A 27,995-nucleotide genomic window follows, 5' to 3' on the forward strand; every position below is an offset into this window, starting at 1 on the left:
CCAAGACAAATCTGGAGTTCCAGTGAGCATTTATTGAGCTTAATCAACAAAATCAGGATGTTACCATTCATCTTTTCTGCACTCTGAACTCAGTGAAGATTTTCACACAGTCACAGCCTTCCAACACACATGTACATACAGATATACACATTCCCAAGGAAAACTCAGCTCCACTGGACAGTTTGCCAATTAAACAAAAAGCCAATTTTTCCCCTCCCTCCCTTGAATGTTCCAAAATTCTAGTCCACCCTGTTCACTTATCAGTGGAACACAGCCCTTTTAACAGGGACAAATGGATTATAAACTCATTTGAACTGCAAACAAAATTTTTTTTTAAATAAGTTCCAGTTTGTTTCAATAAAGGGAACAGTGACTATTTTTCTCCAGACACCCCTTCCCCACAATTAATGGTTAAAATACAGCAAGCCTGTATCTTAGTGTATCCTATCCCTCCCCGCTCCCATTCCCAATTTTGTCTACACAAGAATTTAATAATGCTTCAAATAGGGGAATACTTTAAACTGCAGAATGGTGAAGGGAGCAAAGCTATAAGGCATACTACCCTCCTCATGTACCCATTTTTCATCTGTCTGACATTCTTTTCACTCCAGAGACCATGTATTTGTTGTAAAGAGAAGTCTTGCTTTAAAATTGGACTAAAAGGGTCATGGCATCCAAATATTCTTGGTTTGGACTAATTTTACCAAACTTTTGCAGCGGCAGCAACATTATTCTAGTCCCTGAGAGCAGACTTCACTCTGTTCCCATGAACCAATAAGCTCCTTGGCACCAGCATCATCAAGTCCATTGCTGGCAATGGATAATACACCAATAGAATCGGACTCCTGGCATGAAGAGACAGAAGTTCATATATCTGTAAAAAAAAACTAACTAGAAAAAGGTTTTAAACAGAAAGGCTGAATGATGGTCTCTTCATGCCAACATTATGTCACTGATGGAATACAACCATCTGAAGCATTTCTAAATCCTTGGTGTAGACACCCTCCCCATTCCCAGCACTAAAATAAAGAACAAAGTTAGTCAGAATGAGATGATTTGATGCCAAAATGTATGCAAGGTCTTTGTGTCGAGCTTTCATGTTCTCACCCAGCTCCATATAAACAGACACAAAGCAGAAGGCAAAGGAAAGATGCTCCCATCTCATTCTGGAAATGAAAATATTTATGACCAACCCACCCCCCTCCCCTTGGCAAAACCCTCCAGCTTCAGCGGTGCATTTGTACAATACACTTTGAGAAGCCAGTCTAGATTTGTAGTCATGATTCAACTGGCTACAGACTTGTGCCCCCATTTCACTTCCACCTCCTTTCACTTGTGGGATTTAAGATAAAGGGTCTAATATCAGATTTATAGGTTAATAACGTAATTTTTTGCCTTCTTGGGGGAAAAGGATGGAAAAGCATGTAAAAGTTTCAATATCCCACTAAGAACTTGACCACAGAACAAATGTTTGACCTGGGGATTATTAAAAGCAGGTACTTGCTCTGAAATAATGAATACATGGAAATGTTGACAAGTAGTCTGTAAAAATAAGGAGCCAGAAGAAACCTGACAGTCAAGTTTTACACACTCCTTGATGAGGGAGAAATAAAGACTAGGATTTGTCTAGTCATTTGGAGCATCTTTCCTTTTTCAAGTTCATATACGTTTTAGAGATAGCCTATTAGCACCAGAATCAGATCACTTCCTTCCTCTAGAGAAAGCCACCTAAAAATGGTGCCCCTGATAGTCTAGGTAAGTGCCAATCCTCAGAGACTGACTTTAATACTTTCAATTTAAAAATTCTGTGCTTCAAGAGGGACCATCAGAACATGGCACTAGGCTAACCTATCACAAATCCAGGCAGAGCACACACTTTTGACTCTCAGTATGGCTATTTTTCTCATTGCATGTGCATGCTCTGTCATAAGAATTTTTATTTTCACTTTTCTTTTTATCTTTGTTGCACTAAAATGATCCCTCTTCCGTCTCACTGAAAAAAATCATAAGCTGGCTGCAGTACAAGAGCAAGATTTTACTTTTGGTCAAAATTTATTACCCACAAACTCCCTCCCTCTCCCCCCCACAAAAGCACCCTAAAACTAGTTTACATTTGGTACCTGCCAACTTGATAAGTGGCTCACAGAGGGCCTGTGACCAAGCTCTTGAGTTTGTACTTTAGTGCAGCTTTTGCTACAGTTATTACAGAATCACTGTAGATACTGGGGCGGGGGGAAGAGGAGCACACACTTTTCACCTTGAAAGTTGTCACCAGGAGGCACCTGGCTCTATTTCTGATCCTCAAGGAGTTTACTGGATAAATCTGCCTCCCCTGCGCCCTCCCCAAATAACCCAATTTCACTTTTTATAGTCAAAATGGGGAGAAATTATTATTAATTCCCATATCCATATTCAGGTAAACAAGCATGGTGTGAGTACAGCATCGGTATATGTGAAGTACAACTGACCAAAGGGGATTGCTTTCATCCAGGTGCCTCCTGACAAACTGCAGTTGAAAAGGCTAAAAGGAAATTAAAATAAAAAAAAAGTGTACAGTTTTGATTTGTCTCACTCCTTTTGCCTGTAGATCAGGCCAAACATCAAGCATGTTGGGAGGGGCACAATTTAAAGCAACACTATTTGACCATAAAGCATTCTCCAGCAATATACAATGCAGAATGACAGACAGCAATTCATGCCAAAACATAGAAGATGGCAAGCAGCCTTCTGCGGCTTCAGAGTTAACAAGTTAAAGGATTTGCTTTTTCCTGCTCAAATCTATAAAAAAAGGTTTTTTGGGCAGAGTTATGCACAACGCTGCACGAGGTGAAACACCCAACAGAGCTCCAGAACGGTCAGTTTATGCATGTAAGTTGGTTTTCTATTGTTTCTTTTAAACCCAAATTCACAAGTATGTTCTACTTAGCTACAATAGCAGCTCCTGGATTTCCCTCATGCCAAGGTGGAACACAGGTCTTTGCCCTCAGAGCTTGTAAAGATCCTGGAATTTTAAGAGGGGAAATCAAAGCGTACCTCAAACAAGTTAAGCTATGGATTTTTAGGCTTTTCCAACCCAACAAGTAGTCTTTTCCAAAAAGAGCGGTACAGGACAATATTGCAAGCACCAGAGCAAACCCACCCTGATAAGGGACACTTGTCTAGGCCTGCTCTTCACAGAGGTCAGAGCACTTTTCAGATGTTTAGTGTTGCAGAAAACTGAGCCCCTCTCACCGTTAGCTGCTCCCATAATCAGTCTAATCCCTTTAGCCCCAGCAACTTTCATTTAGAAAAAAAAAGTTATATATGAACCCAAAACAGAAAAAACATATTTACAAGTTTATACAAGTATACACATCCAATTTTCTATGGGACACTGTGCCAGAGGAAAGAGGGCCATGGTTCTGAAATAAGTCTACATATCAAGTGCTGTAACTATGAATGGAGACTTATGGAAACCAGTCTTTAGTGTTCTGCTAGAGCATATGAACTTTTCATATGGCTCCTGCAAAAGATGATAGGCTGCTCTTTCCTTCTAGAGCTATGATGTTGCACGTAATCAGCCCAGATTTTTAGTTGTTTTTGTTTTAAATACATGTATTTACAGTGTGGGTGAACTGCAGTTGCATATCAACTCCTCCAATTTAAAAAAAAGTTAAACAAAAAAGGTGTTACATTACTGATCGTTTCATCTCACGGCCCTGGGCTTGAATATTGTTGGGGGAGGGCAAGAGAAGAGTTGGAAATTTTTGACCTGGAAAGAAAAAAAGCTGTTGATTCCACGAGCTGTATCTGAAAGGTGATATTCTGAATGGTCTCATAGCATAAGGCACTTTGCACGAATAAGTAACAAGCTGTTTAGCTTAAAAACGGATGAGTAACCAGGGAGAAGTTGAAATGCACTCAATGAGCTGTTGGAGAATTTGAAATCGCAGACAAACTTCTGTTCATCAAGTTTCTTCTCTTTTCAGAGTTTCTCTTCTTCTCTTGCTGCTCCTGCTGCCCCTGCGCCCCCCAAAAGAAAAAAAATTTAAAACCAGCAATTTAGTGCAACTAATGTTCAATCAGCACACAGTGCAAACAAGTGAAAAAACAAAAAAGTATTCCTTCTTTTATCTTCTTTCTTCCTTGCTGCCAAATTTAAAAAGAAATGAAAATACATCTGAGCTCTTTAGTCTTCATAGTTCCAAAATGAAAAGAAGATGAAAAACCCAAAAAGAGAAGGATATCCCCAAAGAAACAATGTGTCACAGATCTGGATCAAGAGGCTTCAGCTTCTGGTGTTTGTAATCAAAGCCTAAAAACAAACAAAGATCCTGCAGTTAGTTCTCTCTAAAATTGTTTTCAAAATCAAGGAAGAAAATACAAAAAAGTAATTCAGTTTTACGATTTAGCAGCTTTGCTAAAGCTAACTAAAGTTCTGGTCACTGTGCTTGATCAGCTACACAAGCCTAACATTCCCTACTAAATGAAAGGACATAGCATGTTATATGTTGATGACTGCTTTTATAGCAAACCTAAGACTGTCGAATAAAGTAACAAAAACGGAAAGCTGCCACTCAAACTGGGTGATAGAAAGGAAATACCCAAAAGATGAGTGCATGTGTGGTAAAGCCTCCTGTCCCAGATCTGGACTTTAGCGTCCAAAATCTGGGGGCTTACCTGAAACTCCCCCAAGCTCACTACCAGCTTGGATCTTTTCTCGCTGCCACCAGATAAGAATAGGCTCTTATCAGCCTGGATTCCCCAAATACTTCTTGGGGGACCCCCTCTGTGGACTCCCCAACTTCCTTTGGGAAGACCCCCAAGACCCAGACCCCTGGGTCTCTCTCTCTCCTCTCCCAGCTTCCCCCCCTTCCCTGGGTTAGCCGGTGCGAGACTAGACTTCACTCCTTGAATGCAAAACCAAGAGAGCTATTCTCTTCCCCCGAGGCTAGGCATTCACAGCTAATCACCGCTAGCACACAAGGAGATTCCCCCTCCCTGGTCTCGTAGCAGTAACTAGAGAAAAACCTCAACCACAAGAGAACAGAGATGATTCTTTCCCCGTCCTATTCCCGCCCTGGGGACGATAGGAAAAACCCACAGCCTGGCTTTTCCTTTCCCTTCTCTGTCTTCCCGTGAGGGAGACAGCTACCTGGTACAGAAGTTCTATCCCTTTGCCTCACTAGGAAAAGAAACTCCCACCAGTTTTCAAAAGAACTTTATATAAAAAGAGAAAGAAAATACAAAACAATAATCTTGCATTAAGAAACTCAATACAGGCTCTTGCTTATAAGAAAATATGAATAAACAGTCTGATTTAAAAGATAGCCCGATTAAACCAGTCCAGCAAATCAACATACATGTAAATACAACACAAAGCATATAACAGCCTATTTACTTTGTTTCCTTTTGTACTCACAGATGTTTAGGAGAAACTTTGAAATAAGATGGAGTTAGAAGAAAAGCTTGTTTACCCACAGCCGAGGAAACAACAAAGACCCCGAGTATACAAATTCCCGCCCCTGACTTTTAAACAATCCAGTTCTCTGATTGGTCCTCTGGTCAGGTGTTTGGTTCCCTTTGTTCACCCTTTACAGGCAAAAGAAAATTAACCCTTACCTTACCTATCTACTTATGACAGCATGGAAAAAAGGAACTTTCCTATAAAAAATAAGCAGCCATCATTTGATTAAGTAGCTAAGCTCTTTAATCAAAGATTGCAGAACAATTTATTTACAACTCTGAAAGCCTCCTGTACCTCAAGCACCCAAATCACAAGCGCAAGCTACACTTCAATGCCTCAGACTACCCACAATACAGGCTCTCTGCTGTCAGTGGCTCTCAATGGCAGCTACAAGAGGTATGCTAGCACCATTTTGCCTTCTGAAGGCATTCTAAAACTTGTTTTAACCAATTCCTGTACACTAAATCTTTAGTTAAGGTATTACAATTAGTCACCAACTTTTTCCTTCAAAAAGGAGGCTGCTCTGCCAGCCACACAATGGGTATAAGTTAGCCTGTCTTGACCAGAATCATTAATTTCCCCTTCAATATTTCCAGTGAGGAAACAAATGGTTATTTCTTCCTTGGAATAGTTTTATGAAGTTAAATAGTCTACTCCTATATCTAGTTTCACAGTGCAGCTCTTCCTAGAATAGATTATGCATTGTTTCAGAGATCCATTAAAGCTTCTTGATCAATGTTTTGGTTCCTGCTTCTAGAAACAAAAAAAAGAGTTTACTTTCTCCTTTTCTATCATCTATAGGGAAGATAGTACAATGACTGAGGATGGAGTCAAGTGTCCACAAAGTCTCTGGAGGTCTACACTGCTGAATTATAACCTCAGGGTACGTTAACTAGCACTACAATTCCAAACATGAGGGATTTACCTCATCAATTGCAAACATTTTTGCTGGGTAGGCTGAAGCAGAAGCAGGAGAATCTCAGTCTGTGGTGCTAGGAAGTCAGACTAGCTTTTTGGGGTTGTTTTTTTTAAAGCCATTTCAGAGAGACATCTAGTGGCAACCAAGGTGAATTACAGAAATAAACCATCCTCAACATACATAGCTTTTCTCTCTTTCAAGAAGCCTACATAAGCAAATACAGCATCTCCAATAGATCAGGAAATGAGAAAGACTGTAGGCTCCTGGGAGCCTGAATTTGTTCATTTTAACCGGTGAAATGCTTGGCTCACTGTTGCCCAAACAGAATGCATCTTTCCTCAGCATTTCCTACTTTCTTATTGCAGAAATCACCCATCCTTCCTATACTCCTATTACTCCATAACCCAAGGATCATCTTTGGTATCTCCTTCGCCCAATACATCCCACACAACATTCAGATCCTGCAATTTCTTAATTCATAACATTGCTGTAACTAGTTCAGGCCTTCATTTTTCATGTTGCCTACTCTAACCTCCTCCTCTTTGACCTCATTAATACTAGAGATGTAAATATCTGTTAAAAAAGTGAACTGGTTAAACAATTAAAATTATATAATTTAAAAACATAGTTAACTGAGGTTGCTCGGGCACAGCCAGTGCCAAGGCCCTGCCAGTGTGGCACGGGCTGGGTCCCTCCCGCCAGCCCGGCACTACTGGGGCTGGGGTTCCTCTGGCTGGTGTGGGCCACCAGGATTAACGGTAAGTCTAATGCTTACCAGTTAACTGATTAACCTTTAGACACCCCTAATACATACATGCATTGCTCCTCCCAAATCCATTCAAAACAGCTGCTCAGACGACATTTTTCTTACCCATCACACTCCCTTTGTATGAAATGGAGTACCAGCACAAGGGCTCAAAGTTAATGCTTTGCCCTCACACTCAAGGCCCTTCACAACTCTGCCCCTTCCTACTCATTTAAATCACCTTATTGCATCAGCTTTTCAACTTCCTCCACTCCAGTAATGCTAGTCTCATCCACTTGTTTCTCAGCTTCTTCTACAGCCATTTCTGCACTCTTTCTTGCTGAACCTCATGCATGCAACAGCCTCCTCGAATTGATCCATAAGGCTATTACCTGATCCCTCACCACGTACCTCTGCTGTAACCCCTATAAGGAGTCAGTTAACCAATAGCAGCTGTGTCAATTGAGAAGAGCCAGTTTCTAAAAATCTGAAATCAAGACCCGTAAATTCTCTGCAATAGTTAGTCTATGCAATGAGGTATATTTACTTTCATCCCCTCATCCCTTGTGTCACACTCCCTTGTTAGCTCTTTGGAGCAGAGACGGTCTTACTGTATTGCCTATACCAGTGGTTTTCACCCTGTGGTCCACAGACGTCTGGGGGTTCGCAGACTTTATCTAAGATTTCCAAAGGGGTCTGCACCTCCATTTGAAATTCTGAAATTAAAAAAAAAAGTGGCCTGTACAAAGCCTAATACAATGGTATCTTGATCAGGGCCTTTGGGTGTTACCAATACTAACGAATCAATAAGGATTATAGGAGTCCAAAATCCAGCAGAGAGCCACGTTTATTGCCTCTTCCCTTCTCAGAGTTTCTTATAACCAGGCAAACTCTTTTCTTACCTTGAAAACACACAAGTTGGCAACTCAAAAGTGAGGAAAAGTCTGCTTCATACAAAAAATTAATTGTAAGCGTGTTATGCTCATTCATTCATTAGTTCATCCATTGAGTTCACAGCACCTGTTCGTGCATTTTGGCACAGCATTACTGAATGAGGGGGTATGCAGGAGAATGACAGAGTTCAGATACCTGTTTAGGTCAGAACAGCTAGTCTGAAGGTTACCTCCTTATTTACTGCAGCTCACTCAGAAGAGCTAACCATGCAGAGTGGAATGGACAACACAAATTAAAGGAGAAGCAATGGTAAGAAAAAAAAAGTCAAGTGATCCATACAAATCAACTTGTTTTATCTGCCTCAATTTCCCCACTGCCACACACCCAGCCTTCAATTCAGTGGCTTTCTGAACAATCACATACGCACATGGTTAAGGTTTCTCATCATCTACAGGTTCAGTGTGGTATTCTGCCACATACAGGCTCTTGTCAATGTTGCTTGGGATGGGTTTAATTTCAGTTCCCAATTGCTCCTCAATACTTTTCAGGTTGAATCGATCATCATAGGTGATCAAGTTGATGGCCAGGCCCAGGTGACCAAAGCGACCTTCACAAAAAGAAAGGCTCAAGTAATGACAGTTTTATAACACAAGTCTGGAGGTTGTCACATGATCAGATTACATGTGATCATGCAGTAATAAAAAAGGTAGTTTCAAACAAGAGTGACCAATCCAAACCCTCAAGCACATCAGTACAGTAGCTATTTCAAGTTTCACATCCCCATTTATTGCTGTAGGAAAAAAAAAAAAAAAAAAAAAAAGACATTTCTGCTCCCCACAGGAGAAAAACGATGTTAAAATACATCAATTAACTCTATAGATTTCTGAACAGTCTCCTTTCAGGCTACTGTCCTCTGTCTAGTGTCTGCCCAATGACAAAATTCTATTGAAAAGTTAAGCCAGTAACTGTATGCAACGTTTGGCGGGTTTTTTGTTTTTTTTAAAAATGGGGGCGTGCAAAATTCGGTGTTTTCTATTCTCCCTCACCCCTGATAACTTAAATACAACTGAACTCAAACTTTACAGATTAAAGTCCTCTCCCATGTGCCTTTGCTAGCTAGGAATGAATAATTTTAAGTTTCAATCCACAGACATTCAGACATCTGACAAAAATCTTTGGAGTATACACAGGAAAAAAAGTGTCATGGCTACAAGTGTGTGTTTACCAGAGGTTAATAACTGAACTACATCATCCTCTCTCTCCCCCATTAGCTTTCCTTTCTTTCTATTCTCTTTCAACTTCCTTCTCACCACAACTCCAAAAAACATTCAGATTCTCCCCAAAAAACAAAAAAGTTGGTAAGTCTATATTATATATAACTATTCATACTAAGTTATGGTTGTGTTTAAACTATTTTGAAAAAAGGAAAACGTACAATATTGTTGATCTTTTATTAAGATTTATATACACAGTGTCAAGATACTAATCGTAAATGTCTTATTGTTAATGACCCAAAGTTTCAACAAAAATCTTCTCTCACTCCCCGCAGGGAAAAAAAAAACAACGTGTGTTTAAAATGCACATGCACACAGCTATTTGAGTAGTTTTCTTAGACTGCCAAGAGAAGGAACCTGTCAGCCTTAGGAGGCTGAATATATATTTTGATTAAAATATTCATAAGCTAACAGATATTTGCGCCAATTTCAATACCCTAACCATTTAATCCTGTTTTGTATCATGCTCCAACACACATTAAAATAGAAAGTCTTCACACAGCTTTTCCCTTAGTGAAATGGCAATGAAGTTTGTCTTTCTACAGGCCAAATGAAAACCACTCACCAACTCGCTTTAAGCCATTTTAGAGATACCCACAATGTTACAGAATAAAAAGCAGAAGTAAATTATTTATTAGCACAGCTTCCCTGAAGAACACTTCCTTTCCCTCACCTGATCTGCCAATACGATGGAGATACGTCTCTGCCAGCTTTGGAAAATCAAAGTTTATCACCACATTCACAGCTTGGATATCAATACCTCGGGTAAACAGATCTGAAACACAATTCCATTTAATTAATGGATTTTATTTCACCAAAAATACCACACTAGCTGGAATGGGAGGGTACAACAGGAGCTAGGGGAAAAAGTCTACCCAGGATGGAAAGGCTACCTGAGGATGATCAAATACCCTTAAAACATCGTTAGTATATTTAAGAAACTGGATGGTGAACCTCTCCTGCGAGAGCGGCCTATTTTGTATGTAATTATTATTTTAAAAATCTTCCCCTCACCCATTTTGGGCATGGATAACATTGTGAAGAATGATCAAGACATGAGCTTTCCAGACTTGGTACTGAGGATCCTTCATATGAACAACTCCTCTAGCATTTTGCCTACTTCTGAACATCCATTTCACAACATCCTTTCCCCTTGAAGGGAAAATACACCACTTTCAATCGAGTCTCTAAAGGCCTATAGAACTTGTTTTCCAGCTAATTTAACTATTTTGCCTTACTTCTGGTGCATTTTAGAGAAGTTAAAAAGTCACTATTCTTAGAATACAAGCTTCCAATCGTGTACTGAATTGATGAAGTCAGCAACACCACTTGTCAGCAACTACTGCAGTGGGGGAATCCTGATAACAGGCTGAATGAAGGCAGGACTGCACAGTTTCACACAGTTCTTTTAGTGTTTAAAACGGAACACTAATTTTGTTTCCCAAAATATGCATCAATTTACTTTAATTTTATCTAAAATACCCACAAATGTAACAGAACAAAGTTAGTGCAGAGTACCTACATACTTTTTCAACTAATTAATATTTTACATGTATAAATGTTTAAGATACTAAGATTGTGGCAAAAGCTAAATTACAGGAAGGATTCATAGGCAAGTTTGAGCCTCAATAGTTGACACAGTAGTGTGTAAAAGTAAGCTATACCGCTCTATGTAGAAATTACTTTTTTAGTATCAAGTTTGTCATGCCCTCTGATGGTAGTTATCCTTTCGAAAACTAAACTCAAATTTAGGATAGAGCAAGGTAATGACTGCTACCTACAACATATGGTGATGCTCTGCAGGGTACTAGGAGCCTGGCCAGACTACGTAACTGATAAAGTACGAGGCCCTAAAGGAAGATGCTACAGTTATTAAAAAGATTAAACAAGTTTTTTTTTGTTATGCTTCAGCCGCTCCTAAAATTATCCTATGTAAACTACGTAACTGCCTTAAAAGCACTTCATGTGTCATATGCTGCCTTAAAAGCAGTTCATGTGTCAAATGCAAAACTAATCAAAGGGTCGTCTTCTAAATTACTCTTACACAAATCATTTAGGTGGGACATGAGTAAAACTCCACATCAACAGAAAGGACGCTACATGGTTCATGATAATATGCAAATAATGAATGCCTCAAAAAAATTCCAAGTCAGTATTGGAGGAGGAGGACAGGAGAATTTAACAATTGCCTTTTGTCTTTATTTTGCCACAGTTTGCATATATATGCCTGAAATCTCCTGTTAGGAGTTCTCTCTCAGTCTTACTGTAACATTTAAATAATAATGTTACATAAAGATACAAATTGATTGTTTAATAATTTGTTAAAGTAAGCACCTAGGAGGAGAAAAACAAAAACAAAAACAAAACAGTGTTATAAGAAATAGCCAGCATGGATTTGTCAACAAATCATGTCAAACAAATCTAGTTCTTTGTCTGGGTTACTCCCCTTGATTTTAATAAGGCTTTTGATACAGTTCCACGTGATTCTCATAAGCAAGCTAAGGAAACATGGGCTAGATTGAATTACTATGAGGGTGTGCATAACTGGTTGCAAGATCATACTCAAAGAGTAGTTCAATAGTTCACTGTCAAACTTGGACAATCTAGTGGGGTCCCAAAGGGGGTCAGTCCTAGGCCTGGTACTTTTCAATAGTTTCATTAAAAACTTGGGTAATGGTGAGGAGAGTAAGCATATAAAGTTTGCAAATGATGTCAAGCTCAGAAGGGTTGCAAGCACTTTGGAGAACATGATTAGAATTCAACATGATCTTGACAAATGAGAATTGGTCTGAAATCAAAAAGATTAAATTCAATAAAGATAAATGTGAAGTTGTACACTTAGGAAGGAAACATCAAACGCACAACTACAAAATACAGAATAACTGGGTAGGGGACAGTACTGCTGAAGATGATCAGGGAGTTATAGTGGATCACAAATTGAATGAGTCAATGTGATGCAGTTGTGAAAAAGGCTAAGAATCTGGAGTGTGTTAACAGGGGAGCCCCGTATTAAGACATGGGAGGCAACTGTCCTGCTATGCTTGGCACTGCTGAGGCCTCAGCTGGAGATAAGCATCCAATTCTGGAGACCAAACTTTAGGAGAGATGTGGACAAACTGAAGAGAGTCCAGAGGACAGCAACAAAAGTGATGAATTGTTTAGAAAAGAAAAGAAAAGAAAAAAAATACACAACTGACCTTTAAGGAAAGGTTAATACAACTAAACATGTTTAACCCTGATAAAAAGTCCTCACTCAGACTTCACAACTGTCTTGAACTACGTTAACGGGTGTTATAAAGAGGACAGCGATCAATTGTTCTCCACATCCACTGAAGGCAGGACAAGTAGTAATAGGTTTAATCTGCAGCCAGGGAGATTTAGGTTAGGGACCTGGAAAAACGTTCTAACTACAAGGGAAGTTAAGCTCTGGGAACAGACTCCGGCATTCCCTTCACTGAAGAGTTTTAAGAACAGGCTGGAGAAACACCTGTCAGAGATGGTCTAGGTTTACTTGGTCCTGGCTCAGCACTAGGAGGCTGGACTACATGACCTCTCAAGTTCCCTTCCAGCCTGACATTTCTAATAGTCTTGAAAGATTCTGATCACTAAAGGCAAGTATGAGTTTTCTTCATTATGATAAAAAGCTGGTGAATTGTGTACACAGTCTGGTTCCAGTTGCAACCTCTAGAAGTCAAACAGTCTGTTTTTACTACTAAAAGTGAAAAAAAAAAAAATTAAAAAGAAAGGAAAACACTTACCAGTGCAAACAAGATTCCGGCATAAGCCATTTCTGAAATCGTGGAACACACGATTACGATGTTCCTGGTAAAGTAGAAAAAAATATTAGCAGCTTTTACAAACTGAAACATGGATCCTATTACTCCTCTCCCCCATAAGCTGGAACAAACACTGGAACAGGCAAAACTGAACACACCTCTTCAATAATACTGAGCACTTCTTATGCTTTCATCTTTTTTATAAAAAGTGTTTCACAAAAGAGGCTTTTGGTACAACTTTTGTGTATAGATATTTAACTAAACTGGTCAGAAACTAATGCAGATTAATTGATGCAATCCCCCTGGATGGACAATCTGTTTAAGAGTACCTCTTAAAGTAAATGAATATAAAGCACTAACTGAAGAGCGTCTATACAAAAGGGCTCGTATGAATTTAAATTACATCGGCTTCTCTACTGAAAAGCTACACAAAATTCTATTTAGAGAAGGCCTGAAACAGACAGATTAAGTGATTTGCCTGAAGTCACAATAAATCAATTGGGATTAGAAATCAGGTCTCCTAGTAGTACACTCAGATTACAGACGTCCTAAAGAAAATCTCAAATTTCCAAAGTTACTTATTTTCATTCCAGATATTTTGACTATTAAGTCTTTCAAGACAATGGGTTATTTGTTGAGTAAAAATACTCAATTTACTTGATTGCTTAGAGATTCAGAATTTATGTTATAAATCAATGTATGAAGAAAAATCAGTCTCTTTCTGCTAACTCAAGTCTTCACTCACTACTCTTATTTTTACATATCAATAACCATGGCACCACCTTGGCAGCACTGAAAAAAATTCAAGTAATATTAATCTTAGGCAACCAGTTTAAATAAACTATAGGCCTGAGATGCATAAACAAATATGCACTGTGTTGTGCTCTGAAGATCAGTTAGTCGGAAGTCTGATTTGTGCCACCAAGAACCAACTTTTTATTCAGATTTCAATGAACAGTCAATATTGAGAGCAGCCAGAAAGCACCATAAGTTTGTTTACAGCCCAGGGAGTATTTAGATTATGTGTCTTACCAGTAAGTAGCAGCAGAAAAATTCTAACATATATTTGTTTTTTATAAATTGGAATCAAAAAGTTTCAAAATGAAGTTTAGTTAAAAATGGCATCTGATCCTACCACCAATTTTTGATAGATTGGCGAGACGTGACATTTAATATCAGTAACAAGATCAGTATTGAAGTCTGGAGCTAAACCATGAGAACCGACCTAAAATCCTGAAAACATATCAATGGAATCACATAAGACAACTTAAATATAAAACATGAAATGTATATCAAAACTGGTTTTAATTAAGGTGCTTTTGATCACGTGACCGAGTTGCTGTGCTAAGAAATATGATCAAGATTTCTTTAACTAAACTAGCTCCCATCTTGAGACAATGACATCAACGTTAAACAGTAAAACACTTTTAAGTTACAGTTCTTGAAGGTCTAGCAAATCTGGACTCAATATTAAAATTCTAATTCACACCTGTATTAAGTTTTTATCAGTTGCTTTCAAACTAACTGGTATAGCTTCACACTCACCTGCCTCATTTTAGCATGGATATAGAAGCAGGAATAGCCCAGCTGGGAGATCTTCTTGGCTAGCAGTTCAACCCGTTGTGAGGAGTTGCAGAAAATGATTGACTGGTTAATCTGGAGCTGGAGACAGAGAGAGAGGGAGAGGGAGAGGTGTTAAGCAGCTGCGGCATTTTACTTACAAAGCTTTGAAATCTGAGGAGAATGCATCCTTTTCAGGAATACAAAAACATGCATCTGGGATTCCAGCTAGAAGTCGTCACTCACTCTTCTGGCTGCAAAGAGAAGATAATGGCAGTTCTCCCATCAGGAGGTCTGCAGTTTAATAGTACAGCAAGAGAATATGCATTTTCAGAAAAGATCCTGGGCTTCAAATTTCAAAGCTACAGCATGAAAGTAAGTAGTCCAAGATGTCACTGTTCATTTAAAGAAAGCTATTTTTTAAACAAACAAACACACTAGGTTAAGAAAAATCTCTTTTCTTGATAGAATGGATCTCTCTGCCATTAAGTTATGTTCTGAAGGATAAATGAAGTGGTTCAGACTGGTGTTCTAGTTGCATCACACTACCCAGCAGCATACTTACCCTGGAGAATAGCGTATTGAGGCAGTGTACTTTCTGCCGCTCAGTTACATAGGCATAGTACTGGGTAACTCCCTTCAAGGTCAATTCCTCCATCAGGTTAATCTCATAGGGTTTCTGCAAATGGGAATTCTGAAATAAAGAGGCATTTCAAATTAAATTAAGGTAGAAAAGACATGCCTGTCTACTCACAAAAATTAAGTATTGTCTTACCTAACCTACTATCTAACATTTGAGATGAATCAAATACACAAAGATGCATCACTTGTCAACATAGTTATGCTAGCACAACCACAATAGATAAAGCCAAACAGGAGCGTGCATCCCAAGACCGCAGTTGCAGAGATTATTCTCTCTTATTAATATTGGCTATGTACAATGCATGTTTATTTAATGTTCCCATTTAATTTTTTTAGGATACAAAACTAAATCCAGAACGCAACTTAGAATACCCATGCATAAATCACACTGGGGGTGGGGGGGAAATGACAGTTTACATAATCCACATTTACTTATGTGCATGAGGGAAAAGTCTCCACACATCCGTGCGCTCCATACCCAAATGGGCATCAAGAGGACACTTACCATGAACTTCTGTACACTAAGAGGGAAAGTGGCTGAGTAGAGCAAAATCTGCCTGTTTTTAGGTAGCGTAAGAATAATGTCCTCCATTATTTGAACAAAATCCTGAGACAGCAATTTATCTGCCTGCAATGAGAAGGAAAACCTCTCTCTCACACATACATCAAATTCCAGGTACTTTTTATTAATGTTAAGTTAGAACATGAAATATAACTTATGTTCTCAACTTGTGGGGTAGAAAGCTTGCTTTAAGTATAATGCTTCATGGACAGCTTTATTTACCTACTAGGGAAAAGCTTTACTTCAACTGCAAACACTGAAAAATGCAATTTATCCTGCCTCACTTCCAACTCTTCAAATTTAAGAGCTATACCAGACTGAAGAAGGAATAGCAGAAGAGATTTCCCATTCCTTAACTGGAATTCATAGATTCTAAGGCCAGAAGGGACCCTTGCAATCATCTAGTTGGACCTCAACTCAGGCCACAGAACTTCCACAAAATAATTCCTAGACACACACACACTCTCTTTCAGAAAAGATCTGATTTTGATTTAAAAGTTGTCAGTGATGAAGAATCTACCAGCATGCTTGCTAAACTGTTCCAATTGTTAATTACTCATTGTTTAAAATGTACACCTTATTCCTAATCTGAACTTGACTTGCTTCAGCTTCCAACCACTGGATTATGTTACAGCTAGAATAGAGACCATTATTTAATACTTGTTCCCCGTGTAGGTACTTACAGACTGATCAATTCCCCACCTTAACAGAAGGGCAGCCATACTAGGTTGGATGACTGGCCTATCTAACCCAGTATTCTGTCTGTGATAGAAGCCTGTGCCAGATGCTTCAAAGGTCATGAACAGAACAGGGCAATTTCAAGTGATCCATCCCTATTGTCCAGTCCTGGCTTCACACCGTTGGGAGGTCTAGGGACACATGGAGCACAGGGTTGTGACCTTGAGGATCTTGTCTAACAGCCACTGATGGACTTATTCCCCATGAACTTATCTAATTACTTTCTGAATCCAGTTATCCTTTTGGCCTTCAAAACATCCCATGGCAACAAGTTACACAGGTTGACTCTGTGAAACACTTTTCTTGTTTTCAACATGCTGCCTATGAGTTTCATTTTACCCTTCGGGTAAATAATGTTGTCCTATTCACTTTCTCCACAACATTCATAATTTTATAGACCTCTATCACATTCCCTCCTTCATCATCTCTTTTCTAAGCTGATCAGTCCCCCACTCACTATCTTTTCATAGAGAAGCTGTTCCACACTCCTAATAATTTGTTGCCCTTATCTGCATCTATTCCAATTCTAATATATCTTTGAGATGGAGCAACCAGAACTGGATGCAGTATACAATCTGTGGGTGTACCATCAAATTTATATAGTAACATTATGATTTTTATTGTATCTATCCCCTTCCTAATTGGTCCTAACATTGGCAGCTTTTTTGACTGTCACTGTACACTGGGCAGATGTTTTCAGAGATATATCCACAATAACACCAATGTCACTTTCCTGAGTGGTAACAGTTAATTTAGACGCTATCATTTCGTATGTATAGTTGGATTACGTTTTCCCAATGCGCATTACTTCGAAATTCAACACTGATTAAATCCATCTACCGTTTCATTGCCCAGGCACCCAGTTTTGTGAGATTCCTTTCTAATTCTTCGCAGTCAGCTATTTGTTAAGTGAAAGAGATTACGCTCCTTGAGTCTTTCACCATAAGGCATGTTTTCTAACCCTTTAATAATTCTCTTGGCTCTCTGAACCCTCTCCAAGTTTTCGACATCTTTCTTTAACTGGGGCCACCAGAACAGGACAAACTTTTCCAGCAGCAGCCACACCAGTGCTAGAGAGAGGTAAAATAACCTTTACTCCTGCTCAAGATTCCCGTTTATGGATCCAAGGATCACATTAGCCTTTTTGGCCACAGCATCAAACTAGGAGATTAGGGTCGGCCGATTATCCAGCATGAACCCAATGTCTATCGGATGTAGCAAGCTATTTCTCATATCCCCACACTCCCAGCGCCCTGACTGATTCAGTTGTTTCAAGAGACCTTAGAAGGAACGTCGCTTTTACTCTACTGGAGAACAAATGTTTAGCAATGGGCTCTTCAATCTAGCATAAAAAGGTGGACCATGATTCAACGGCTGGAAGTGGAAGATAGACCAATTCAGACTGAAAATTATGCATAATGTTTTTAATGGTGAGAATAATTAACCATTTCAACAGTTTACCAAAGGTTGTGGTGGATTTTTTAAATCAAGATCAGATGTTTTTAAAAAAGATATGCTCTAGGAATTATTTTGGGGAAGTTTTATGGTATGTGTAGTACAGGAGGTCAGACCCCTTGGAAACTATGAGTCTACCAGATCTTTGTATATCAGTTTATACTGAGAGGTTTGTATTACAACAGTCATTTTAAATGGAAGAGTAAGAGCTACCCCTTTCAGAAGACATTGTTAACCTAATGCTCAGTGGTCCTACAAAATAAGGGGAAATCAAACTCTCCCTATCAGTTTGCTTCTATCAGTCTCTGAGAAAAGTACATGTTGAAAACTCTTGCCTCCCAAACGACTTCCCCCTCTCCCCCCAAAAATGCAGAAATGGATCAGTCTCAGCTTTATGGTGTCTACAGAAAGTCTGACCATTTTAATGGCCAACAATGCTCAATGAGAAGGCCTGCAGAGATGTGTCATTGTTGTATCTTCCTGTTAAATATCTTTCCATGTTTTGCAGATTGTTAAGACAGCAACTTGCCTCATCCAGTACTATCATCTGGACGTGTTCAACCTTCGCTACTCCTTTCTTGATGAGATCCAGAATTCTCCCAGGGGTAGCTATCACCACATGCACTGTAAATGTTAGAAGAAAATACATTTAGGTGAATTTTTGCTTGGATAAGAAATAGTACAAATACACAACATTGGCTTGGTTGACAATTACGCTAAATCAACTTTAAGGGCTTGTTTGTACAAAGTTTGTGGAAAATTGGGGTGTAAATCTACCTCCAGGTAGCCTGACGTACTAATCGTCTATGTGGACCCCGTTCCCACTCACTGTAAGTTCTGTAGTATGCTCAGAGGTCTTGCTGTTTCAAAGCAGTGTATATCAAAGTGCACTACAGAACCTATAGTGCACTGAAGCAGAGTCCACCTGGTCAGTTAGCACACAGCATATTTACACTCCCGTTTCCTGCAAACTAGATGCTCACAAGGACCAGTCCTTACAGATGAGTGTAGAATGTATGCATAAAACCTCAGCCTGGATCATAGAAGGCCAATGCTAGGACAATACTAGCTGAAAGAGGAGAGAGAATTTAGTGCTAGGCTTTCAAGTACTGTGCAAGCCACTAAAAAGCAGCAACCTTAATTGGGAAGTGTCCTAACCTGTATCATCAAGCCTCATTATGTCATCACGCAGATTGGTTCCTCCTGTTGTTGCCATCACTTTGGCACCTCCCATGTGTTTGCTAACCTGGATACAGATCTGACTGACCTGCAATGCTAGTTCTCGAGTGGGAACGATCACCATTGCTGAAAGAGAAGATACACAAAATCCTCAGCATAGAGGATGCATTTTATCTTTTAATACTGCCTTCCTCCCAGTTCAAAAAGGCATTAAAGAATGATTATCTTAATGAACACATGCATTCAAACTCTATGATGGCTAAACTTTAGCAGATTTAAGGAGGTCTATGATAATTCTTAATGACTTGTCATGAAAACTGCATGGGTATTCTTCATGACAAGGAAATATCATTGTGTTGAAGCACTGGCATTCCTTGTGTGCTGTTAAATAGTGCCAGACACAACTTATACTCCAACCACCTGTACACCACACTTCTTTTCAGGGTATATAAGCAAGGATGAGGAGAAATTTGTAGTAGTTGAGATTTTCAAAGCAGTGTTGGGGATTAATTTTAATTGAAAGTATGTTCAAATCCCCAGGCTGCTTTGAAAAATTCAACCACCAATTTTAAGTATAAATCTGCAGGCCATCAAGCTACACAGATGCCTACAATCTTCAGCTCTCTCATCCCACCAATACTGGTGTGCAGCAGCCAGGCTACTCACGTTACCTCGTACATGGAGCTTCATGTAAACCTGTCTTCAGCTCACCTTGTATATTGTCCTTCTTTAAGTCTAGCCGTTCAAGTAAGGGAATGAGGTAGGCTCCGCTCTTGCCCGTTCCATTTTTAGCTCTAGCCAAGATATCCCTACCAGACAAAGCAATGGGAATACTCTCCTCCTGAAAAGCAAGCACAGGGCAATGCAACAGTAAAACAACCTAAACTACAGCCTTTTTTTGCCTTTTTTTTAATTTTTATATATATATAGGCCCTGTTTAACACTGACCCCGATAAGGGACAGGAGAACTTTCCAATGCAAAAGTGAGTTATAAGACCGTATATATGAAAGTACACCAGCCTCATCACAAGACAGACTGATCAAGCAAAAGCATTTCAGCGTTCCACTTGTGAGAAAACTGCTCCCAGTATCCCATTTATCAATGCTCCACTAGTCTAGCCTGGTCATAGGCAGACTAAATGGAACAGCTACCACAGGAATGATCCTAATGTGCACGGTGTACACATATTAGGTACAGCGAAGGAGATGGGGGGAAAGGTGCTATCAAACTATCCCATGGGGAGAGAAGGGCTCTCCTACCTAACCTCCATTCCAGACACCAATTAGACCCGAAAAAAGGTCTAGGTAGAAAGTAAGGAAAACTGCCTCCGTGACTTCAAGACCGTGTACATATTTTAACATTACACTGTGAAAACAGAGGGCTTTATTAGCTTTTGAAAATGAAGACATCCTCTATGGAGCCAGCTCCGGACTCAAAAACCAGAAGTGTTTTTCTTTCTGCTGTTCAGTAAAAAGTATAAAACCATTCCTTAAGACTTAAGAGCCTGGGTGAAGATAAGTGTTCAGAATGCCTTGTATCATATTCCCCATGATGAGGTGAAATGGCAAACTGTGTGTCCTTTACTCCTTCTCCAGTGCTCATTTTTTAAAAAAAATTAGAAAATAATTTGCAGATCACAAAACAAGAGAAACATCAGAACAAGAGAGAGAGAGGACTTTACTGGAGGCTTGTACTAGCTTCCATTGAAATACATCTCAGTCACCTTTTGTCCCACCTCTGCTGAGAGGTTTGTGATTAGACTGGCACAGAGTTCCAACTAAGGGGTGAGATGAACTGCAGTAAGATTCTACAGAGATTTCTCTGTGGTGCTTAGATCGACTCAGAGCTATTAAGTTGTCCATAACAGTGAACAGAGAAGATTGCTGACGTCCATGGGACTACTTACACACTGGAAGTATCTTAGCAAATTGGGGCCTACAACCCCCGAACCTCTCTATGATGAACAGAAGAATATGTTAAGCCTTTAATAGGTAAAAAAGTCTAATTTCTATGTTACTAGGTATTTTTTAGTTTAGTATGAAGTGAGTTTCTCAGAAATTATACTGTCAAAGCCTTAGTGTCAAAACCCCAAGGATGCCCGAAAACTTCATAAATGACTATGCGATATCTAAGAAAGCAATCGGCATGTGGCACAAAGAATCTGCTCTGTACTAACCTGAATAGGAGATGGTTTTTCCCAGCCCATTTCAAAAATTCCCATCAGCAACTCCCGTTTCAGACAGTAATCTTCAAACTCATTTCCTTTTGTGGAGGTCACATCCTGAGTAGTTAAGAAAGTAGAACAGTAAGACCAGTTCATACAAATTATCCCCACAAACTGGTCCGACAGAATAATCCAGGCCAAAGACCAGGCAAAATGGAGTAATAAGTCCTTTCCAACCATTCGTCATACAGCAGTTCACAAAAATCTGTGTAGTGCAACCATGGATAATTAGGTAGTATTGGTTACTGGGAACCAAACAAAGTAATCTGCATACACACTTAAAACTTTGCATCTGTTTTGCAGTAAAAGCTCTAACAGACTTCATCCTGTACTATTCTTAAAGTAAATATATATCCTGGAGTTTCAACATACTTGAGAGAGAAGAGAAACATATTTGCCAAGTAGCTCTAAGAATGTATATTACTATCTACTTTTAATTAAGTTTAAAAACAGATCAGAAATGAATTCTCTCACTTTTGGCACACTGTCACTGCAATTTATCTTACATCCTCAACCCTATGCTTACAGATACCTTGAAAACATCCTTACCGAAGTTTTGATTCTCAGATCTTTTGGAGGGAGTTTTAAAGTCTTCTTCCAGTCATCACCAGGTCTGCAATGTGAAGGCACTAGTTAATATCCCTAAATAATTCTATTTTGTTTTAGTAACAATAGTACTTTGCACAAACTAACACAAAACCTTAACCTGCCTGAGACATTACTATTTCCCCAGTTTTACAGATGTGGAAACTGAAGTACAGACATTAAACCATTTACCCAAGGCAAGGAGGACCATGACAAAACAAGAATTAGAACTCAGAAGTCCCTGAATTCCCAAAACTCGGAGCATTATACTTGTCTCTAAACAGCATCCACTTAAATAGTGCAATGTAGTAAATGCACCAAAGAACCTGGCCTAATTATTTCACCCAGAAATGCTGCTCTTATCTTAGAAAACTTTAAGAGAAGAATCTCTCAAGCACCAATTATCTACTCACTCTTCTAACCATTAGCAAATATGGTCAACAACTTTTCACCTCATCAAGTTCCCCTCACTATTTCAGAGCCAAACATGACAACTAACATTAGCCAACCTTATCTTTGGAAAAAATAGGATTATAAGAACTGTCATATGATAACAAAGCACTGGTCCATCATAACCTGTATCTGCTTCCAATAGTGTCAAGTGCTCATAGCTAATGTCTTGAAAGACATTAAGAACCTACAATTCATTTGTCTAATTTGTACAATGATAAACTATGAGGGGGAAAAAGGAGAAAAGTTTTCTTCCCACCCCCCACTGATAATCAGTTCACCATGTTCTGTTAGCCACACTCTCAACAAGATTTTTGACTATTTAAACTAAAACTATATGTTGGACTGCTTTTATGAATTGCATTCTTTTCATCTGAGATGCAGTTTCTTCAACATTACAAAAGCAATTAAAAGCATAAACATTTACAGTTTTCATTCATGTACTGCAGAAGAAAATAATTAGCCATACGCAAGGTTCCTATAACAGACCAAAACTTGGAAACTGGAGGAAAGAGCTGTCCAAATCCAGTTTCAATTCCCAAATCCACATTTTATAATGCATTTTCAGAAATTCCTAAATTGGGGAGAGGGAGTGAGAGAGTTTAGTGTTGCACTTGTTCCAGATATACTTCATTCAAAACTGAGGGATCAGACATTTTTTAAATCATGTTTTGCAAATCACCCCACAGGAAACAAAATGAGTGGTTTAGGTCAAATAAAAAACTGGCACTCTCTGTTTTAAAATATTTAGCTCTAGTTCTATTTACTGAGAAATATCTACTAAATGTCATGTAATTGAACTGTGTGTGTATGAGTGGGGTGGGGGACAGAGACACAAGACAATACTCAGAACAAAGTGACTTTAAGGTCCATTATGTCACAACTTGCCACTTGTATTAAGCTTTGGTCATATACACTTGTATTAAACTACAATAGACTCCACATCTTCCCCTCATCCCTAGCATCGATCCTGAACAAGTGATCAGGATGAGGTGGTGTTTCTTAGGGGAAAAGCCATCAAGAAAATAAATTAAGGTAGGCCATCAACCTATGCTTCTCAATAGTATACAACTTGAGAAAATGCCTTAACTATTAATTCTCACCACTGATAAATAACCAGAATCTGTCAGAGAACATCTATTAATTTCACATTTTTGAATTATCAGTAGTTCATATTCCTCATCTGACCGCCTATACTGAATTTTAAAGTAACAATAGGACATAAAACTTAAATATCAACACAAGAAATCTTAAATTCTCTCCAATGCCTGATAACTCAAACATTGTTTAAGATGCTGCTTAACATTTATGCAAATACTTACTTAATAGCGGTGGTCATACTCTGTGCTTGCTGTTGAGTGCCATTATTGATTGTGTTGGTATTTTTCAGCTGGTTCATCTGTTGCTGAATCTGTGTCCCCCCACCTCCTGGGCCCCCACTTGGTTTTACAGGGCCTCTCAGCTGCCCATTCTGACTGGATAGACCCATTATAACAGGGTTCTCTGTTCTGGCCGTGCTCATGTTTTTATTTGTAAAGATGTCTTTTTAGACTTCAAAACTTTGAAAGTCAGTACAGAAACTGTAATAACAGTTTATTAGACTCTCCAAAATGAAGAGATAAATAAGTCTTGCTCAATATATGAGTCCTTTATTGCAATGCAGGCAAGCACCTGTAAGTCACTCAACAGTAAAGTAGTAACTTGCTCTGATGCACCGTGGAACAACTTTTTTTTCTTTAAAAAAAGCCCTCTAACAAAGTTGAATTATATCTGAATTCACTCACTTCTATCTGAAAAAGATGCAGAAAAAAATAATTAATACATTGACTGAGTGTAAAAATATCACATTATTACAAACGATTTCAATACTTTAACTGAAGCACTACCAGAATAAGCATCCAAATCCTCAGTACTTTAAACAAAGGCACCCAAAAGATCAAGTGTCACAAATAAACCAAAAGGTAACTTCCTTACTTAAAAATGAGCCCACAGCTATCATTTTATGGCATCATGTGGAGCTCTGTAAAAATGTCAAGTATCAGAGGGGTAGCCGTGTTAGTCTGGATCCGCAAAAAGTGACAGAGGCCTGTGGCACCTTATAGACTAACAGAAGTATTGGAGCATAAGCTTTCGTGGGTGAAGACCCACTTTGGATAGTCTATAAGGTGCCACAGGACTCTTTGCTTTCTGTAAAAATGTGTACTTAACATCTTTTATGTAATGAAGTGCTTTACAAATATTAATGACACCCCAGGAACATAAGTATGAGTCACTGAGATTATTCCAGCCAAGCTTGAAGTGCAGCCACCTCTGGGGCAGAACACAGCAGCTGTTTATAAGGAAAACTGGGAGTGGGGGGCACTATGCAATTACTTTAATATCTCAATTGGAGGAGAAGGGGGAGAGAAGAGCACACTAATACAGTATGCAAGGTGAACATTATCTGAAGTAATCTGAAAAACACTGGAAATCTGAAACTTATAAATTCCATTTCTGTTTAAGTAAAGGTTTAATTTTAACAGCTGGTTTTAACAGGTAAGATATACAATTTTAAAAAAACAAAACTTCAATTTCCAATAGTGAAACCAAGTCCTTCACTCAGTGAATCAAAACAGCTTCCTGTTTTATTACATTCACAAAACCTCAAAAAATGTATATATTTTACTCACAGTGGTTAAGTTCTCTAATTAGAGATAGCAATTCAGATACCAAAGTATCAATAGAGATTTTCCCCTTAATTTTTTAACTGAGATAACACCTTTTGAGTTACATTCAAAATAAGTTTGTCACTGAAAAACCTGCCTGATGCTCTCAGAAAACAGATACATACAAAACAAATTTAAAGTTAGTGGGAGAGTACTGGAAAATTAACTATAACTGACTGTTCAGCAAACAAGATAACACGCTCTTCATAGTGAATTACTAAAGTACAAAATTGTAAGATTAATTTGTTTGAAGTAACCCTAGAATTGTTACTAACAAGTAAACTCTACAAGCCTATCAATAGCCTTTTCAAAAAAGGATTTACAGGCTTGACATATAGTAAGTTTCAAGGCAAAGCAGCTGCATTTTACACAATAAATGCAAAACAAAGGCAGCATTGCTTGATTACTGCATTCTTATAAAAATGTTGTTTATAAGATACCTCTCCCCATACCCAGGTGAAATCCACACACAGAATTCAAATACAAACATTCCTTAAAGGACACCAACATCTAGTCACTTTCAAAAACAGTTAAAAGCAGTTTCAGGTACTACAACCTGCTTCTGAGTCTGCCAACTTTTATGGTTTTATAATCAAGTTTATTTTGTTCCCCAAACATTCCCCTTTTCCTTTACTTGTTTCAAAGCAAAGACAGCAACAACTTAATAAGGAAGGGAAACAATTAAAATTAGTATGTGAAGAACTGCCAACTGCACAAGGCAATTTAAAAAAAAAACAAACCACACACACACACACTCCACTGTCCTCCAATCTCTGGGACAGTCAGTCATTTTAGATGGTACACTGTTAGGAGGAGGTGAAATATTTTCAGATGGATGTCATTTTCAAGCACCTTTAATTTACAGGACTACTGCCACAGACCCAAAAACCTTGTAAAGTGCTTTAATAAAAATATTTTCATTTTTAAGAAGTCAAGGGAAACACTATTTGGATTAAGACATTTCCCTTGTGCTACAACTCAGATATCAAAGCAAAAAAACTTAAACCGAGAAAGATACAGCAAGAGGTAAATTCAACTTTAATAATGTGTTGTTAGTACCCACTTTCATTTTTATTTTACCTGGCAACATGACTTTAAATAGCTTAACCTGCACTCACAGTAGGATTCCAAAACTTTGAAGTATAATATGTAATAAAGTGAAACTATATTTAATAAATCTTAAAAAAAAAAACACTAAAATTTCAGGGACAAGCAACCTTACCATTTCAAAAGCTAGTGCCCTCTACTAGCAAAGCTCACCACCCCTATTCTAAGCATTTCCTTTCTTGATTTTGACCACGTATGCAGACTATGGAAGCTGCTGCCCTACACATTTCCACTTCCCTTTCAGCAGTAAACATCCTCCTTCCCCCGAGGAACTCTGATTTTTGCCTAAAAAGAGCACACAATGCTACATGAACAAATACAAAATTAGGGGAGCTTTTTAAGTGACCCCAAGAACCACATCTTCCATTGTTTGCTAGGGTTCAAGCAAACAGTCCTCTAAAGTCCTGAGGCCGAGGTGGGCTGCTCCTGAACCGACCTACATTTCCTCTAACATAAGGCCCTCGCTGCAGCTTCAATCAGTTTAGAACAGGGGTAGGCAACCTATGGCACACATGAGATTTTCAGTGGCACTCACACTGCCTGGGTCCTGGCCACCAGTCCAGGGAGCTCTCTGTTTTAATTGAATTTTAAATGAAACCTCTTAAACATTTTATAAACCTTATTTACTTTACATACAATAGTTTAGTTATATATTCTAGACTTATAGAGACCTTTTAAAAACGTTAAAATGTATTACTGGCACGCAAAACCTTAAATTAGAGTGAATAAAAAGACTCGGCACTGCACTCCTGAAAGGTTGCCGACCCCTGGTTTAGAAATTCCAACCATATTCTCATTCTCTCCCCACCTCCCTGCGAAAAATAACTGAACGTTTCATTTTCCGAAACAATGGAGCGGAGCAGCTTAAACACTTTTTGCTTCACTCCCACATCGCCATGGGCCTCTGCCTGGGAGTGACAGTATGAGTGTCCGGAGTGGTTTCTGCTGAGCTTGGGGAAGGAGGCTACTTCACCAGGCAAAAACAGGGGCAGCCCGGCACCACCACAGCCGAGGGGCGCCCCGGGTTAATAACAAACGTATACATGCCGCGTTTATCTGCGAACAGACAGGAGCAGCCTGTATGAACAGGCACAACCCTAAAAATGTATCTGCGCAACATCAGCGGGCACCCGACTCCAGCAACATCCGCCGGGGAAACAAAAGATCATCCCCGCCCCCTCCGGGCCCCAGACACCGAGGGGGGCGCTGCTCCCCAGATACAGAACCCCGCTGGTGGGGGACCCTGCGTGAAACACCGCCCCCCCGCACGGTCAGGCTAGCAGCTACACGCCTCCCCCACCACCCGCACACCCCGCAGCGCCGCCCCTTGGCAAAGTGCTCGCTCACCCCCAGTGCCCTAACACGCCTGCAGGGGCCCCCCATTGGGGGGCGGATGAGACCCATCAAATCCCTCCGCAGTGTAACCTCTCCAATCCGGGGTGGTCGCCCGCTAGGCCCGGCCCAGCCCAGGCCCTTCTCCAGAACAGGCCGCAGGCCTCACGCCTCGCCAAAGTACAGGCCGATGCCCGCGCGGCCCCATGCCCAGCCCCGAAGGCCACTCCCCTAGCAGCCTCCTCACCGCCGCTGCCGGCTGCGCTGCCCGCTCTCCCGGGTAAAAAAGTCCTCGCACCCGGCCGCCCGCCCGCTCGCTTGGTGCCTTGTTATAGCGATTCGACGCTCCAAGATGGCGGCTTCCTTCTTCCTCTCGTGTGCCCTCCCCCTCCCGGCCGGGT

At 39.5% G+C, this 27,995-nt stretch overlaps 1 protein-coding gene across 3 annotated transcripts; it reads right to left on the reverse strand.

Moving 5' to 3' along the window:
* Positions 1-12: 12 nt before the first annotated feature.
* DDX6 (DEAD-box helicase 6) lies at positions 13-27,995 on the reverse strand. 3 transcript variants are annotated; one of them, XM_032777156.2, is made up of 14 exons: positions 27,842-27,995; positions 23,773-24,240; positions 21,965-22,028; positions 21,368-21,472; positions 19,902-20,031; positions 19,170-19,316; positions 18,541-18,635; positions 15,762-15,884; positions 15,180-15,308; positions 14,600-14,716; positions 13,037-13,100; positions 9,952-10,053; positions 8,432-8,611; positions 13-4,294 (listed from the first exon to the last, which is right to left on the reverse strand). In XM_032777156.2, exons 2-13 carry the CDS (start codon positions 23,970-23,972, stop codon positions 8,436-8,438), a joined length of 1,452 nt encoding a protein of 483 aa, XP_032633047.1. In that variant the 5' UTR covers positions 23,973-24,240; positions 27,842-27,995; the 3' UTR covers positions 13-4,294; positions 8,432-8,435. The 3 variants fall into 3 exon arrangements, with proteins under 3 accessions (XP_032633047.1, XP_074929622.1, XP_074929621.1); XM_075073521.1 differs by having other exon boundaries at positions 23,773-24,236; positions 27,842-27,991; XM_075073520.1 differs by having other exon boundaries at positions 15,762-15,880; positions 18,537-18,635; positions 27,842-27,986.

Source organism: Chelonoidis abingdonii, chromosome 18 (genome assembly GCF_003597395.2).
Source record: "Chelonoidis abingdonii isolate Lonesome George chromosome 18, CheloAbing_2.0, whole genome shotgun sequence".
NCBI classification, from domain to species: domain Eukaryota; kingdom Metazoa; phylum Chordata; order Testudines; family Testudinidae; genus Chelonoidis; species Chelonoidis abingdonii.